The 16,421-nt window shown below is 62.3% G+C and overlaps 1 protein-coding gene across 3 annotated transcripts in view; it reads right to left on the reverse strand.

Annotated features, from left to right (window-relative positions):
• The window catches only part of ATOSB (atos homolog B), a 73,062-nt gene that overhangs the window by 3,647 nt on the left and 52,994 nt on the right, over nucleotides 1-16,421 (reverse strand). For all 3 annotated transcript variants that reach the window (XM_067543560.1, XM_067543561.1, XM_067543559.1), the window contains 7 exons: nucleotides 11,764-11,968; nucleotides 8,111-9,460; nucleotides 5,603-5,661; nucleotides 5,120-5,225; nucleotides 3,813-3,971; nucleotides 2,658-2,726; nucleotides 356-558 (listed from right to left, as the gene is read on the reverse strand). In XM_067543560.1, the coding sequence (XP_067399661.1) occupies nucleotides 356-558; nucleotides 2,658-2,726; nucleotides 3,813-3,971; nucleotides 5,120-5,225; nucleotides 5,603-5,661; nucleotides 8,111-9,280 (1,766 nt within the window). In that variant the 5' untranslated portion in view covers nucleotides 9,281-9,460; nucleotides 11,764-11,968. The remainder of the gene's footprint in view (nucleotides 1-355; nucleotides 559-2,657; nucleotides 2,727-3,812; nucleotides 3,972-5,119; nucleotides 5,226-5,602; nucleotides 5,662-8,110; nucleotides 9,461-11,763; nucleotides 11,969-16,421) is intronic.

The raw sequence follows: 16,421 nt of genomic DNA on the forward strand, positions 1-16,421 counted from the left end.
GGCGCCTTTGTTCCCACCATCTCCTCGTGGCTGGCAGCTTCCGCCCCCCTTCACAACGGCCACTGCTTCCCACTGCCGCCGAAGGCACGGGAGCCACGAGCTGCCCCGGGCGAGGTCCCTGTCGGCGGCTGCCCCAGCCAAGATGGCCACCCTCCATCGTTCCCGGCGGTAATGAGTCAGGCTGCCCTCAGGGGAACGGCCAGCCCTGGGCTCGGGAACCTGGCCCAGGGGGCAGGAGGCTGTGGGCAAAAGGGAGGGCAGAGGAAGGGGCTCCCAGGAACAGACAGGGGCTGGCGCCAGCTCCAGGGGGACGGGACCCATGGCCATCCCTCCCCCTAGTCACCTCAGCCCCTACCTCAGGTGCATCAGGTAGCAGAGGACCCTCCTGGGTGGGCTGGCGCAGGTCGGGTCGCTGGGCGTCTCGCCGGGCACCTCCTCCCCCACGGGCACCAGGAAGATGCGGTGGCGCAGAAAGGTCATGTGGTTGGCTGGCATGTCCTGGAAGTCGTACGTCACCAGGAACATCTTCACCACAGTTTTGTTAGGGTTAAATAAGGTCTGGAAAGGGGAAGAGAGCAGGTCAACCGGGGGGAGGGTGTCGAGGCCACAGGGGGCAAGGGGCTGTAGGACCAGGCTGGAGTGCAGAGGGGCAGCCAGTGGAGGGGGTCCGGGCCCCACAGCAGGGAGCAAGGGGCTGTAGGACAAGCGCAGGGTATGACGAAGTGGGACATTTTCAGAATGTTTCGTATGAATACTGGGTGTGCCTCAGTTTCCCCTATGTAATGCATGGTTAACTGGGGGGAGGGGAGGTTGGTTACTCTTTGCAGAGATCCAGGGGTGACTGGGGCTCATGCCTATGGGGAGTCCCAGAAGACAATGGCCACTCCAACTGCCCGGACATTTGGTACCTAAGAACATAACATAAGAACGGCCGTACAGGGTCAGACCAAGGGTCCATCTAGCTCAGGATACTGTCTTCTGACAGTAGCCAGTGCCAGGTGCTTCAGAGGGAATGAACAGAGCAGGTGATCATCAAGTGATCCATCCCATCGGCCATTCCCAGCCTGTGGCAAACAGCAACCCCTGCCTATCCTGGCTAATCGCCATTGATGGACCTGTCCTCCATGAACTTATCTAGTTCTTCTTTCAACCCCGTTATAGTCTTGGCCTTCACAACATCCTCTGGCAAGGAGTTCCACAGGTTGACTGTGTGTTGTGTGAAGAAATACTTCCTTCTGTTCATTTTAAACCTGCTGCCTGTTCATTTCACTTGGTGACCCCTAGTTCTTATGTTATGAGGAGTAAATAACACATCCTTATTTACTTCCTCCTCACCAGACATGATTTTATAGACCTCTATCATATCCCCCTTAGTCGTCTCTTTTCCAAGTTGAAAAGTCCCACTTGTTAATCTCTCATCATACAGAAACTTTTCAACAAAGGACCTTGGAGGCCGCCCCTCTGCGGGAAGCCAGCGGGTGTGAGCAGCTGGAGGACAAAGGACTGGGGAGGGGCCAGGTGAGGTTGTTAAGTTTGGGGTGCTGGAGGCAGGGCTTCTGGGCTGGGACTGACTCAGCTGGACTTTGCTGTCACTTTCCCTTGTCTATGTTAACTCAGGACTTTCTACGCTGTGTCCCAGACACCTCATCAACCCTCCTGCTGTTACACCGCAGCTGGGAGCCACTCCAGAGCAAGGAAATTGGGGGTGCAGGAATCCCTCAGGCGTCTCACTCACGGCATGAAGGTGGGGTGCTGAAGGTTCGGAGGTTCCCCCCAGTGACAGTGTGACCCTGAGGGGGCTGACGCACTGAAGGGGTTCTCCAGGGACTGTTCCAGAGCCGGGCAAGGGGGAAGGGCTGGAGTTGGGCACAAAGGACTTGTTGCCAGAGGAGCTCTCCCAGCACTTACCCAGCCGAGAGCAGATCTCCAGGTACCAAAGACGCATGGGGGAGTCCCCCACCCCTCCACTCCAGGTAGTAAGCACTGCCGTCCTGCCCAGCCACTACTCGCTCCTTCCCTGCCCTCGACCCCCGACCCCCTCTCTAGACCCCACCCTAGCAACAGGCGAGACTTCTGCCTTTATCCTCACGACCCCTCTGGCCTCCAGCAACACCAGGGCTGCACTAAGAGCTTCGGAGCACGTCTGCGCCTCGCCAGCAGCATGCTCCAGCCACGTGAGCTCGCCAGGCCTTTAGGGAGCGGTGTCTCCTAGCGGTCCGAGCAGAGCAGGGGAGCTCGGACTCCTGGGTTCTGCTCCCCGCTCTGACACTGCAAGGCCCTGGAGGAGCTCCTGCCCTTCTCTGAAGCCTCTACCCAAGCTCCTAGATAGGCGCCGATCACTGTGGCGTCTGAGCACGGCCGCCCAGATCTCCCCCCAGAGCTCCGGGTGCCGCTCAGCGTCAGGGCTCTCTAACTGCCCTCCCTGCATCTCTGCTCTCGCTCCCCCCGGACTCCTGCACCCCAGGGGCCTGGAACATGCCCAGGTTCCTCTGTCGCCGTCTCCCAGAGGCTATTCCGGACCCATCCCTGTGGATGCTCCGGGCCCAGCTCATTCTGTGCAGCCAGACGCCACCAAGCACCAGCCGGGCCAGGGAGGCTTCTCCAGAGCAACCTGCCCCCGCCCCCACCGCTGTGCTGCAGGCCCGGGGACGACTCACCACTTGGATGGTGCCAGCTTTGGGGACGCTGTAACCCTTCTTTCCCAAGGCTTCCAAGTCTATCACTCCCTGGGAAAGGCCAAGAGAAACAGACACAGTGTATGAGCCAGGGCGCCCGGCCCGATGCGGGGCCTAGGAGCCGCCTGGGACAAGGCCCCGCCTGCAGCTGCCCCCTGCGAGAGACCCTCTTCCCTGGCACGAGAGAGAAACCTCACTCCGGGACTGGCCCCAGCAGGGGATGCCTGCAGAGACGCAGCCACATGCAGCATGGCCGGGGCGCGGGACATATCCCCGGCGAGTCAGAAGGGCCCACGAGATCACCCAATCCGACCCGCTGGGTCACAGGCACCAGAACCCACGAAACCCAGCCACCGAAATGGAGCCAAGCCTCACAGCCCCTGGAGACAAGACTGGTCTGCCGCCAGCAGCGAACGGGAGGGCCGAGGCCCCGCCATGGCAGGGAGCTGATTGAGGGAGATAATCCCAGCATGGGACCCACCCCCTACAGAGGAAGGTGACACTCCCAGACTGCCTGAGCCCGACAGCTCCCCGGCACCCAGCAGCCTCCTGCCAGGCCAAGCCATAGGACAGCAAGGCCGCGTTTCACCTGCTCCTCTCGGGGAAGCCAGGCACCTCCCCAGCAGGATTCTGGCCGCAGGCTGGGAAGGAGCTGGCAGAGGCCCTCCCCTCCAATAGGACCCTGTAGCATGGGGCGTATCCCCGCACAGGCTGGGATGCAGAGCTCACGGGGGCTCGACTCGCTGCTCTGCACCTAGAGCCCAACGCCTTTATCGCCAGCTCCTGGGGGAGGCAATGCAGCCCACGGACGACGGGTGGCCACTGGCTTCTAAAACACTACCCACAGCCGACAGCAACTTAACAGGGAGGGGCAGCCCAGGGGGCTCCAGCTCCCAGCACGCCCTGCCAGCCAACAACTGGGTGTGAGCGGCCCGCCTCCATTTCTAGGACTCTAATCACGGCACAAGCAGTGCTGCAGCAGGGCCAGCGCGGTAACAGAGCCACGCTGAGCAGCGAATCCCAAAGGCACGGGCTCTTCTCTCCCCGGCAGCCCCATGTCTTTGGCAGCCCACAGCATGCTGGGACGTGCTGTCTCTCCTGTTCCACCCCCTGCCCCACTCCTCCCCAGCAGCGTACCAGGAAAGGCGATGGCACGCTGTGTTCGGAGATGTCGAAATAGGTGACGTCGACGGGTAAGGTGGCGTGCGGGGGGCAGTAGGAGCCGCTGGCCCCGATCTCCGCTGTGAACCCTTCAATCCTGCCCGACGGGGCAAAGCGCCCCTTCAGGATGGACTCCTGGGGAGAAGAGATGAGGGAAGGGCGCAGCCCTCAAATGCCGGTTCTGCTGCCAACCCGCAGCCTGCGTTCCAGTCCCAAGACAGCAGGGTCCGGTCAGGATTGTGGCCTGCACCCCAAAGGCTGTGGTGTCCGGGCAACCCGACCGTGCCCATCTCCCCAGGCTCCGAGCATGCCTGTGGTCATTAAAGACCCGTGGCGCTCTGCACCAGTCAGGGTGTTAACGCCAGGACCATGGGCAAACCCCCCTGGGGAGAATTTACACAACTCTGGCAGTTTCACCTGGATGCAAGATGCTTCCATGTCCTGGCCCAGACTGGGGGTAGTGTTGCTGTGCGCTGTGAAACAGCTGCTGCGCTTTGCCCCAGAGGTGGTGGCACTGCAGTAGTGGGAGTGGCCTGGGCTTTGTGCAGGTGTGTCTGTAAAGCACCTCAGTGAAGGGTGATCACGGAAGGACACGGATTCAACGGTGACGTTAATCCCCAGCACCCCAGACCCAGCTGGGGCAGCAAACCCAGCAGGCTGCCTGGGAGAGAGCACGCAGCGGGAAACAGGAACAAGGCCCTCCCCATCGGTGGAGCTTCTGGCTTTCAAGAGCAGCCGGAGCCTGAAGGCTTCTTTAGCCATGACAGGTGAAGCTTGCCATGCTGTGCCCCCCACCCCAGCCACGTTGCCTGATCCTGCCCCATCTCGCTCCCTCTGCCTAGGGCCACCGAGTTCTTGGCCTCCTAGTTGAGGTTGCCAGCCACAGAACCAATGTGTAGATCCCCACACGGATGCCAAATCTGTATCCGCATCCGAGCCGCGGCTAGCACGTGCAGATTAGTGCCAAGGGGCTGCTGTTTATGACGTGGGCCCCTGCCCCCTGCGGAGCCAGGCTGAGGCCAGGCTGTCTGACCTGACCTGGGGAAGAGAGGGAGAGTGACAGGCCATGGGGGCGCTGGGGCAGACGGCAGAAGGAAGGTCAGCGCTGCAACAGCTTCTCCCGGAGGGGGAGAGAGTCCTCATCCCACCTGGGAAGGGCAGAGAGCCTGGGGGACAGGGCAGCCCAGCCTGGGATCCCGTGGGGCCAGGGGCGCCCATTCCCCTCCCAGCCCAGAGGGGCCTTCTCCCCGTCTCGGGCCCTGGACCCCCGGGGCCGTGGTTACCTCAAAGTTCCCCAGCAGAGCATGGCTGATGGAGGTGGTGGCCCAGGCAGCTGTGGAGGGCCGGGTGCTTACAGGCCCCTTCCGGAGGCTGCTGCGGAGATGTCTCCTTCAAAGAGAAGGCAGCATCAGTGCCCGTCTCGCCCGCAGGCAGCCACAGGCTCCCCCTCCCATTCTCCCCGGAGGGTCGCTGGCCCCTGTCACGGGACGTCCGGAGCGCACAGCTCCCCACAAGGGAGGCGGGCAGGAACCACCCACCAGGCTACCTAGAGGTCCAAGGGATTCTAGGTGGGAAGGGTCCGGGGAGAGTCTGTGCAGAGGGGTCTGGGCCCCAAGGGGCCTGACCCAGGAACCAGCCCCCACCGGGGAAGAGAAGGGCAGCACCTCGGCCCGTCTGCCCAAGAGCAGCCCCTTGCCCGCAGTGCGCAAGGGCCCACGCGGCTGAACCCGGCAGGGACTCGGGCCAGGGGGGGACGAGACACTCACGATTTCAGGCGCAGCCCGCTCTTCAGCCTTCGCCCTGCGGCGCTGTGATCTGCGGCGCTCTAGGGAGACAAGAGGCCGAAGAGCTGTGTCAGGGGCAGCAAACGGGCCTGGGCGTCTCCAGCCAATGCCAGTGCACCCACCAGCTCTTCCCAGCACACGTCTGCATCCCCAGCCGGCCATCAGCCCCTCCCGTCACAACTGGCCCGGCGAACGCCCCTCCGGCACAGGCACGCAGACCCTTTCCTCCAGCCGGCAGCTCTGCCGCGCGTCACTCACTTCCTGGGCACACTGATAAGCAGCCGCCATGTTCCACTCAGAGGTGGCTGCATGGTGGTGGTGACTGACGGCTGCCCTGGCTGTCGAGGCTGCTTACCCCACTGATCCGCAGGGGCTTTCCGTGAGCGCCACTCCCCAGGAAGGAGCCGGTGTCACACACCAGCACAGCCAGACACGTCCCAGGTGCGGGCCCAGCCGAGGGTGTTTGACTGCTACCCTCCTGCTTCCCAGGTTTGGGGAGGGGGATCTGTCGGGATCCAAGGCCCACAGGCTGCAGGACCCCGACAGCCAGCTCTGCCAGGTAGAACCAGGCAGAGCACCCCGAGAGCTGGCACAGCTGATGGGTACTTCCCCCAAACCCTGCCCGAGCAGGGCAGAGTCCTGGACTAGACGTTTGTGGGGCAAGCAACGGCACTAAGAACTTCAGCGTGCAGCTGAGCTTCGAACACCCCCCACTACCCACCGTCCCCGCCCGTGGCCCGCATTCACAGAGAACACACCCCGGGGGTCCAACGCCACCCGCAGAGCTGCAGGCAGGCACGGAAGGAGACTTACCAAGGAGACCCCCTGGCATCTCTGGGACATTACCCAGCCCCAAGTGATTCACGCCAAGTCCCCAGCAATGGCTCATGTGCCCCCAGCTCCCCCCAGCCAGCAGCCCAGGGGCCGAGCCCTGAGAGGTCACGGGCAGCCGGAGCCGGGCTGAGCTGCCAGCTGGGCGTGGCCGACCCCTGTATAAAGGCACTCGCCTTTCTGGACGTTTTACCTTCTGGAAGAGACACAAAAGGACAGCACAAAACAGCAACACGCCAGCCAGCCCCGGCCTGTGTGAAAGGGGGTGAAGGTTCCAGGGGGCTGGACAATAGGCGGCTGCCTTGAATGGGGGGGGGGAGGAGAGCTGAAGGGGAGCACGCCCAGAGTGGGGGGTGAGGGGCAGGGAAACTGCTCCAGTACGGAGGAGCCCGAGAGCCGGGCAGGTCTGTGGGCTGACGGGGAGAGACAGGCCGGGGATGCGAAGCTGTTCACACACTGGCGCGTGCAAGGCTTGCAATCGACACCTGCCTCCTGACAAGCCCAGGGTGCGTGTGCACAGCACAGGGCTGTGTACGTCACGGGTTCGCGTGCACGCCACACATCGGTGCTTGCACCGGCACATCTATTCCCCGGCCTCCCACGCGCAGGGGAGCCGAGAGTCTCCGCAGCCACCAGGTGATCCGGAGACGGGGGGGCACCTGCCCGCTCAGCGCGACTGTGACCGCGCTGCGACCTCTGCCGCTCAGGATGTGGCAGGGCCTGGGCTGGGGAGAGCCTGGGACAGGAGGGAGCAGTGGCCGGCAGTGAGTAAACCCAGGGGCAGGAAGCACAGGCTGAGAACTCGGGACGTCACCCTGGCAAGGGATCTCCGGGCTCCCGCCCACACTCCAGGTAGAGCGCCCCAGGAAAAAGGCCCCAGAACTGCCCCCCAGGGCACCCAAGCCTCTGCCTGGCAGAGTGAGGACCGGGCTGGCACCATACAGACGCGGGAAGAACAGTCCTGGCGCTGGGGAGGGGGACCTCCCCCTGCATCCCTCCCCCTGGGCAGCGGGAGATGGACAGCCACCCCCACAACAGGCTCGTCTGAGCCTGGAGCTGCTGGAGCTGGGCTGGGCTGGGCTGTGGCCAGGCAGCCCAGGCGCCCTGTGGCACTGCCTTAAACACCAAGGGCTCTGGCCCAACTCCTGCACCCAGGCCCACAAGGCACTAGGGTGCCAGGTCAGCCAGTGGGCCCCGAACATGGCTGACGTCGGTGGCAAGCATGGGCTGTAAACCCCCCCAGGGTATCACACCGAGAACACAGCCAGGCCCTGGCACAAAGCGCCCACCCCAGACGACGCCACAGCTGGGGGCTCCGGGACCCTCAGCGACGCCTGACGCAGGGCTTTCCTGCAACCCCCCAGTCCACGAACGCTGCCCTTCCCCTCACATGCTCCCGGTGAGCCCCAGAAGGGCCAGGCGGCTTGGCCACGCAGCTCTCCCTGCAGGCCGCATGCCAGGCACCAGCCCCTGCCGCAGGGGAGTCAGCAGAAGAGCCCTGCACCCGACTCCTCCAGCCCCCGCTGAGGTAGGAGGGGGGGACACGAAGCACCCCACGCTCCAGCCCCTTCACCAGCTCCCCGTTCACCCCCGTCACCGGCCTTCCACGGCATCCTGCCCACGACCCCCGCCCCTGCCCGGCCTGCAGGAGGTGCTCACCTTGGCCCCTGGGAGCAGGTGGTTCCAGAAAGGGGCGCCCTTGGCATCGGTGCTGCGACAGGCAGTCGGGATGGGGTGGCACAGGGGGGCCCTCTTCTTCCTCGCCGGCGCCATGCCCTCGTCTTCCGAGCACGAGTCCGTCGCCCCCTCGCCCGAGGGCAGCAGCTTCCTCTTGGCCGTGCAGCTGCCCCCGCCGCCCGCAGGGAGCCTGCTGCCCGCGCAGGGCGTCTTCTCCGAGGAGCCCAGGCCGTTGCTCTCAGGGTCTGGGGCCGCCCGTGGGGTGCTGGGCTCCTTGTGCCCACTGGCCCCGGCCAGCGGCTCCCCGTCTTTGCCAGCCCCATTGCTGTGGGCGGGGCTGCCCCCTGGCTGCTCCTCCCCCCTCCCACCGGAGGCTGCCCGGGACTTTTGTGCAATATTGTGCAAATCAATGTCAAGTATATTTTGGCTGCTAGCCCTTCCCTCCCGCGGGGCCCCGTTCTCTTCCGCAGGCTGCTCCCTGTCCCCCACCCAGCCACAGTCTCGGGGGCTCCCCGAGGGGCCACCCCCCCGTGGGGCGGGGCAGCCGTCTCTCATGTGCAAAGTGCTGCAAGCTGTGTGCTGTGGCCAGGAGGAGGCGGCCTCCTGCAATCTGTCCCCTCGGCAGGCCCTGGGGCTGCCCTCCCGGGTCCCCGCCCGGCCGGGGCTGCCTTCACACCGGTGCTCCACCACCCGCAGGCCGCTGTGGGAGAAGTGCTGGGCGGAGCCACAAAGGGACAGCTCCTCCACCAGCAGCCCATCCTCCAAGGTCTCATCGTCTGGGGAGTCCTGGCCCGGGCGCAGCTCCCCAGGGACCCCGTCCTGCCTGACCTCCGAGCCCAGGCCCCCCCAGTGGGTTCGCTTGGGATCCCAGCCAGCCTCCGGCGCCCACTGTTCTGGATACCCTCTCTTGATGGCCTGCCGCCCGCCAGCTCTCTGGCCGGCCGGCTCGGAGGAGCTGGAGAGATGGGAGAAGATGGAGACCTGGTAAACCTTCTGGCGTTGGATCTCCGTCTTGTTGTAGCCCATCACGATGCTGCGGTGGGGGCAGCACTCTGGGGCGGGCTCCAGGGCCGCCTCGCTGCCTGGCCGGGAGAGGCCCGAGTCCGTGCCATGCTCCTCGGGGAGGGGCGCCTCGGCATGGATGTGCCGCATGGAGCCTTAGCGGGCTGGACCCCAACCGGAGCCCAAGACGAAACAGCCCATAAAGCAGCAGGGAAGGGGTGTAAAGTGCCACGAGGTCGCGGAGCTGAAGAAAGGGGGTGGGGTGTCAGACCCCTTCCCTCAGGACGTCCGGAGGAGCCCTCTGCTACGGGGTGCAGAGCAGCGCCGCATCTGTGGGGAGCAGAGAGCAGGGGTTCAGCTGCTGGGACTCCAGGCCCAGCCATCCCTACCAAGCGCTTCAGGCTCCGCTCCACAGCCCCACTACTGCCCAGGGCCCCTGCGTGCTGCCTTGGCCCAGGGCCATAGGCGGAGCCAGGAGCCCTGCAGCCCGGGGCAGGGAGCGGAGGAGGGAAGGCTGCTGAGGCCTATGGGAATTTCTGCCGCCCCATAGGGACCGCGTGGGTCCTTGGGCCCCACACTCCGGGGGTCAGGAAGACTCTGGTTGGGCCAGGCAGTCAGCGCTGTAATGGTGAGGCCATGGGGGAGCGAGCCCAGACACGCAGCAGGAAGGGGGACTGGATCACCCAGGTCCTGCCTCGGCTACTCCTCAGGCCACAGGAGCCAGGGCTAGACTGGCCCCAAGGGCTGGAAGCTGTCTCCTGTCTGGGCAGCAGGCCCACCCCCTCAAAGAGCCAGTGCAGAGCCCCCTCCCCTGGCCCTACAACCAGTGCCAGCAGGTTCTGTGGTCAGTGCTAGCAGCACAGCAAGGCACCAGTTCAGGAACGACGGTGATCCGGTGCGGTCTGTGCGGGGCCGGCGAGCTCACCCTCCGACCACGGGCAGCTGACGCAGCAGCTAGACAGCCAGCAGCGAGGTCTTCTCCCTGTCACCCACCCCGTCTATCGTCCTTGTCTCGTCCAGCATCAACTAGCCCAAGCAACACAGCTCCCCTGTGCTGGGAGATGAGCCCCCAGCCCTTCCCTCTCACGGCAGGGTCTTTTTCTTGCTATTCAGCCTAAACTGTTTTCTTCATTTCATCCTCTTTCTGCTCGTTATGGCCCAGGTAGCTAGGCCAGGCCATCACAGAGGTCCCTTCTAGCCTTCAAATCTATGGCTCCCTCCCTATCCCTGGGTACCTGGCCTTTTAACAGACCCTGCCTCTGAGCCGGGACGGAGACGGACTTCCCTTTGCAGCCTCCCTCTTCTTCGGGGCGGAAGAGCTGGGCAGTTCTGTTGCTCTTCTCTGCAATTCCCCTTCCTCCCCCATTTGATCAACCTCTCTCGGGCCACTTGGTACCTGGAACCCAACGCAACGTTCAAGGGACGGTCAGCACAGAGACGCTCTGCCTGCTCTGATCAGCGGTGAGGCCTTTGTCTGCAGCCAGAAACTGCCCTGGCCGCTTCGCAGTCAGATCCCAGGGCAAACTCAAGCAAACAGTGCAGCAAGGGCTTGTGCCTGCACATGGGAGCTGTGATCAAACAAACCCTTTGAGGGAGGATTTGGGAAGATACGGAAACTGAAACCCCGCTGTCGTGTACCTACAGACCAAAGAAAGACAGGCTGGCAGGGCAGCCTGGGCTTCAGAGAGGTTGTCTAGGGACCGCGCTCGGCAGGGGAAGAGAGAACAGAGGCTTGTGGTGCTGCTGAGAAGAGATTTAGGGACGTTGTGTTAACTTTGAAAGCAGCATTTTCCTGGCTGGCGATGGAGATCTCAGAAGCACCAGAGCAGCTGAGATGGGACCCAGCCACCGGCTGCTAACCTAAGCTTCCCACAAGCCACCAGTGCAGGGAGTGCGTTGGGGACGGGGTGGAAGCACGGCCAGAGCACACGACAATCTGGTTATCCTCAGCAGGCAGATAGTCCCCTGGGCAGCCCCCACGTGATTTTAACCTGCAGCCTGGGCCCGTAGAGCATCAGCAAGCTGTAACTGGCTCCCTGACAAGCCCAGGGCACCGAGGGGACATGGCCCACGATACTGCAGACAGCACGGAGCATGCTATAGCTTCAGCATATTTAAGGGGCATCCGATTCCCACGTTAAAGCCCAATTTCAGCACCACTCTGGCTCTCACTTGGAAACGTGGTTGGCCTGGAAACTGACAGAGTGACTACAAGGGTCGCTCCTGTGGCGTTGGGAGAGAATCCACCAGAAGGGTTTGGAGTAAGAACCCGGATCTGGCACTTCTGAACCATCTAATACTTCATGGTCTGCGGGCAGGGCCCAGACGGCCTCTGCAGCCTTTCCAGCAAGCTCGGCCTACTCGGAGACTCCTGACGCAGCACCCTTTGAAGAACAGAGCTGGCAGCTGAGTGAAGACACCAGCAATTTGTGCAGTGGCAGGTTGGGGGCCCAGCCCTAGAGTCTCCGTAGCATTTTGTCCCCACTTTGTCCAGATGTAGGTGAGGAGGCAAAGCACCAGACACGGGGCTTCCTTGAGAAGAAACAACGAGAAGTGCAAGCAAAGGTGCAAGAACCCTTCGCTTTCAAAGGCAGCGTAGGCTGCCGAGTCCCCAGCCGCAGCCAGGCACTCACCACTCTGCAGCTGAACTCCACCCCTGGGCGAGCGGCTCTCCTGTCCCAGCAGCAGACGGTCGTTGGCACAGCTAGCTGGAGACACCTGCCATCCGGGCACCCCCCAGAAGCGGCGTGGCTGCCGTGGAATGGCTCCCACCATCACGGGCGTCGTGGTCTGCCTCGGAATCACCTCCTGGCTGGCTCTCGGGCCCGTTCAGCAGCACTAACGGGGGAAGGAGAGAGAGGGTTGGTGTGACTCTGGGACCCACGGACACTGGCAGAGGGGGCAGGAGGGGGCACGCTTGGATGGATGGATGGGTGGAGAGAGGCACCTGGGGAGACACTCATTTAATCCACAATGGCCAGTGTGCAGCCCACAGCCCCCTCGCCTACAGCAGGAGAGAACAATGCTCCCAGCGCCCCTGCAGCTTCCACTGGGATCCAGTCACTGCCTGGGGACAAGAGCCAGAGGCGCCCTCTTCCTAGACCCCCAGCACCAGGGCTCCAAGGGCTGGAGGAAGGGAGGAGAGGCCAGGCCACAGGGAGTGGGGGGAAGCAACAGGGCAAGGGGGCATTAGGAGAAGATTCGCTGGGAGGGCAGAGAAGAGGAGCCACTTACTGCAACTGGAGGTTCTTGGAGATGCGTGGCCCCATCTGGATTCCAGCGCCATGTGCCGGAGCTGTCTGGAGCAGCGTCTGTTGACCCGCACGTGCGTCAGCCGTGGGGTGCGTCCGAGGCTTTAAGAGGCTGTGCGGGTTGACGCCACTCCAGGTCTCTTACCAGCAAGCAATGGAGTCTGCAGTGGGTACTGGAATCCAAACAGGGACCACACGTCTCAAAGAACCGCCTGCCACAGTAAGTGACCGTCTCTTCCTCCTGGAGGGACGTTCCCTGCGTGGATTCTAGATGGGGCGAGCAGGGCTCAGCAGGGAGCTGGCTGCGAGGCCTCGCAGGAAGTCACAATCTGCCGACTGCCGCATCTGCCTCTGCTGCCGGGGCGATGGCGGAGCGAGCGGTAAAGGTGTGGCCGAGTATCACATGGCCGCCTTACAGCTGTCCTGCCACGGTACGTCTACGAGGAAGACTGACGTAGCGGCATGTGCCCGCATGGAGTGGGCCGTGAGTCCCAGGGATGGAGGAAGGTGAGAGAGGAAAAGCCTAACTAATGAACAGCTGGGTAGCTGCAAACAACGAGGCGGCTCCGTACAAGAGGCAGGGATGGACGGGAGCTCTGTTAGCGAGCTAAGAACGCCAAGGGACAGGGCTTCTGACTCCGGCCATGCAGTGGGAAGAGGAACCTGGAGCCACGCCAACCCACACAGCCTCTTAAAGCCGCAGGTGCCCCCGACAGCTGACGCACGAGCGGGTCAACAGACACTGCTACAAACATGGGCACCCACGTCTGGAATCCGTATAGGACCATCCCGCGAAGAACTGCCCTTAGCTGACATGCTCTGCCCCTAGGACACTGCTGGCCCATCGGACCAGGAGAAGGGCCTGGCATTCCCTGTAATAAGGGACCCTGTCGTCTGAGGCAAAGCAAGACAGGCAGAGACAAGGAGCCTGTCAGTGCTGGGGGTGAGTCACAATGGAGCCGTACCAGAGTCTGCCGGCAACGGGCTTTGTGTGCACCCAGCACTCGCCTGCCCCAAGGTGCCCCCCCTGGGCGAGGCAGGACTGCAGGGCAGCAGCATCCCTCCAGACACTGCAGCTACAGCTGCACACTCACAACCCCCCCCAGCACATCAGAGATGGCGCCTGGGGGGAGAGACGGAGACAGGCTCAGCCCCACGCTGCAGCTGAGCATGCAGGGAGCACCCCAGATGGCCTGGCTCCATGGGGAGCAAGCAGGGTGCTGCCGCCACGCCCTCCCCAACGGAGGCATCCCACCAGGCGCAGCTGGAGGGAGCGGACAGCCCGACACGGCGAGGCTGGGGAAGTCCCATTACTGTGACCTATTCCACTGGGCCAACTGAATTGCTTCCCCCTGGGAGGCTGGTGCCACTGGAAGGGAGTGGATTGACGGGGCCCAGAGCAGACGATGGAGCAGACCGCAGCAGGCAAGCCTCCTCCACCTCAGCCTGCCGCAGGGCTGGGAGGAACGCCTTCCCCCAGCAAGGGAAGCAAGTGCCAGCTCTGGCCTGCTCCGTCGTGGGCCCCTCTCCTGAGGAGGCTCCCAACAAGGGGCCAGTGGAAGTGACTGTTTGAGGAATCACAGAAACGTAGGGCTGGATGGGGCCTCGCGGGATCATCTAGTCCAGTCCCCTGCACGCAAGGCAGGACCAAGCATTATCTAGACCATCCCTGACAGGGGTTTGTCTAACCTGCTCTTAAACGACTCCTGTGAGGGAGATTCCACAATCTCCCTAGGCAATTGATTCTGACAGTCCAACCTAAACCGCCTTTGCTGTAATTTAAGCCCATTGCTTCTTGTCCTGTCCTCAGAGATTAATGCGGACAATTTTTCTCCCTCCTCTTTGTAACAAACTTTTATATACTTAACAATTGTTATGTCCCCCCTCACTCTTCTCTGCTCCAGACTAAACAAACCCAGGTCTTTCAATTTACCCTCACAGGTCCTGTTTTCGAGACCTTTCATCCTTTCGGTTGCTCTTCTCTGGACTTTCTCTAATTTGTCCACATCTTTCCTGAAATGTGGCACCCAGAACTGCACACAAAGCTCCAGTCGAGGCCTGGTCAGCCGGAGCAGAGCAGAAGAATTACTGCTCGTGTCTTGCCTACAACACTCCCGCTAACATCCCAGCACCATGTTTGCTTTTTTTGCTAGTGTTACGCTGTCGACTCACATTTAGCTTGTGATCCACTGTGACCCCTGAACCCTTTTTGTGGAGATCTGTCCCACTGGCTGGGGGCCTGACCTCACCCTCATTACCCAGAAGTAGATAAATAAGTCTGTGTATTCCACCCAAGCGCTGGGACACCGGAGCCTCCCAAAGGCAGTGACCAACCGGATTCAAATTCAGATGAGATGCAAACTGCAAATCAGTTTCCCCCCGCCCCACAGCTGGATTAGAGCCAGTGGCTCCTAGAGGAGAAACACCCCATATCCCATTCCCCGCCCCTGAGCCAGCCAGTCCCTACTCGGGAGCCAGACTGGACCCAGTACCTAGAGACAGCCTCCATAGCCCTTCCCCTGACCCAGCCAGTGGCCCTGCACTGGGATCCGACTGGAAACAAGATGGTGAAAAGGTGCTCTAGGGCAATGCCCACCAGAAGAGATCAGAGGAAAGATACATGGATGTTTCCAAAAGTGTCCTTGCCCTGGGCTTCTGGGTACACCCCAGCTCCCTAGCTCCACCACTTAGAATGGAAGTTCCCAAGAGCAGGTCCTGGCTTCACTCTGTCACGTACAGCACCCAGCACACCACAGGAGCCCAAACTCCCACATAACAAGCAGCCAGCCAGCTCTTCCCCGCATTTCCAACAGGGTCTGCGTCTCCAATAACTTCCCAGGCCATGCACTAACATCAGAAATCCCATCCGCTGAGCTGGGGGAAGTTGCCCCGGCCCAGGCTCAGCGGGGCCCGGTGGCTTCCCTGCCTCCCGAACCTAGGAAGCAGAGGGCCAAGCTCACCCAGCAGAGACCCGACGTGCTATCTAGACACATGCCGAGCACTGGCAGCAGGACAGAGCCATGCTGTTGCAGGTCGAATGCAGATTTAAAGTGTAGGAGGGCAATGGCCATATGAAGATACCAGCCTCTTCCCAATACCCCCAACCCCTCCAAGCACAACGGGGCAAGTGGAGGGTGGCAGGTGTGTGTGCCCAGTTCACAATTCCAGGCCATGCCAGAGAGTGCAGACACGCTCACTCCCCACCTGGCTGGGGGCGGAGAACTCTCACGCCAGGCATCCCTCAGCACCATGGGTGTGATTCTGCCCAAGTTGCCAGTGCTTGGATGGGAGGCCTGTAAGGAATACCCAGGCGAGCCGGGACGCAGCATTAGTGACTCAGCAGCGGCAGGGGCGATGATCCCTCCACGCCAGAACAGTGCTGGGGCGCTGCCTTCCGCGGGATTTAAAACCAAGCTGCTGAGAAAGCTGGTCCGTGCTAACATGGGCACTGTAGGGCAGGACAGCCAGGTCCATCCCAATTTCCCCCCTGCAGTTACAGTTCTTCACCTCACACCCCAAGTTCTCGTGCAGCTGTTAGAAACTGCACATTCTACCCCAGAGGCAGCTGCATTTCAGGTGTGTAACGACATCAAGAGAGCATAATAAATGAACGGTCCAAGGAGAGACCCGGCTCAGGTGCCCAGCTTCCTGTCGCACGCTCCTGTCACCAGATGCAATGCAACATGGGAACCAGCCAATACGCCCCCAGACTTCGCTTCTCCACCAGCTGCAGGGTAAGTGATGGGGCCAAGCCAGGCCAGCATGACTGGGTGAGTTTGGGGAAGGAAGAAGTTAGTAACCAGACAGCAGCAGGGGCCTGCTCAGCCTGCAAGCAGCAGCTCCTGAAGCCAGAATCCCAGGGCTGCTTGATCCTTATTTCAGCCAAGCCCAGCTAGCAACACCAGCTCGCAGCGCTGCTCAGGGATCTCAGGCTGCCAGCTGGGACCTGTCCCTTCCTGGCACAGAAGCCCCAGGCCAACACGGCCGCAGCAATGGACACTGGCCACTTTCTTCCTTCTGCCGACCCTCCTCACCCTTGG

Source organism: Emydura macquarii, unplaced genomic scaffold, assembly GCF_026122565.2.
Source record: "Emydura macquarii macquarii isolate MOO-44397 ecotype Brisbane River unplaced genomic scaffold, CSIRO-AGI_Emac_v2 contig_915, whole genome shotgun sequence".
Lineage (NCBI taxonomy): Eukaryota > Metazoa > Chordata > Testudines > Chelidae > Emydura > Emydura macquarii.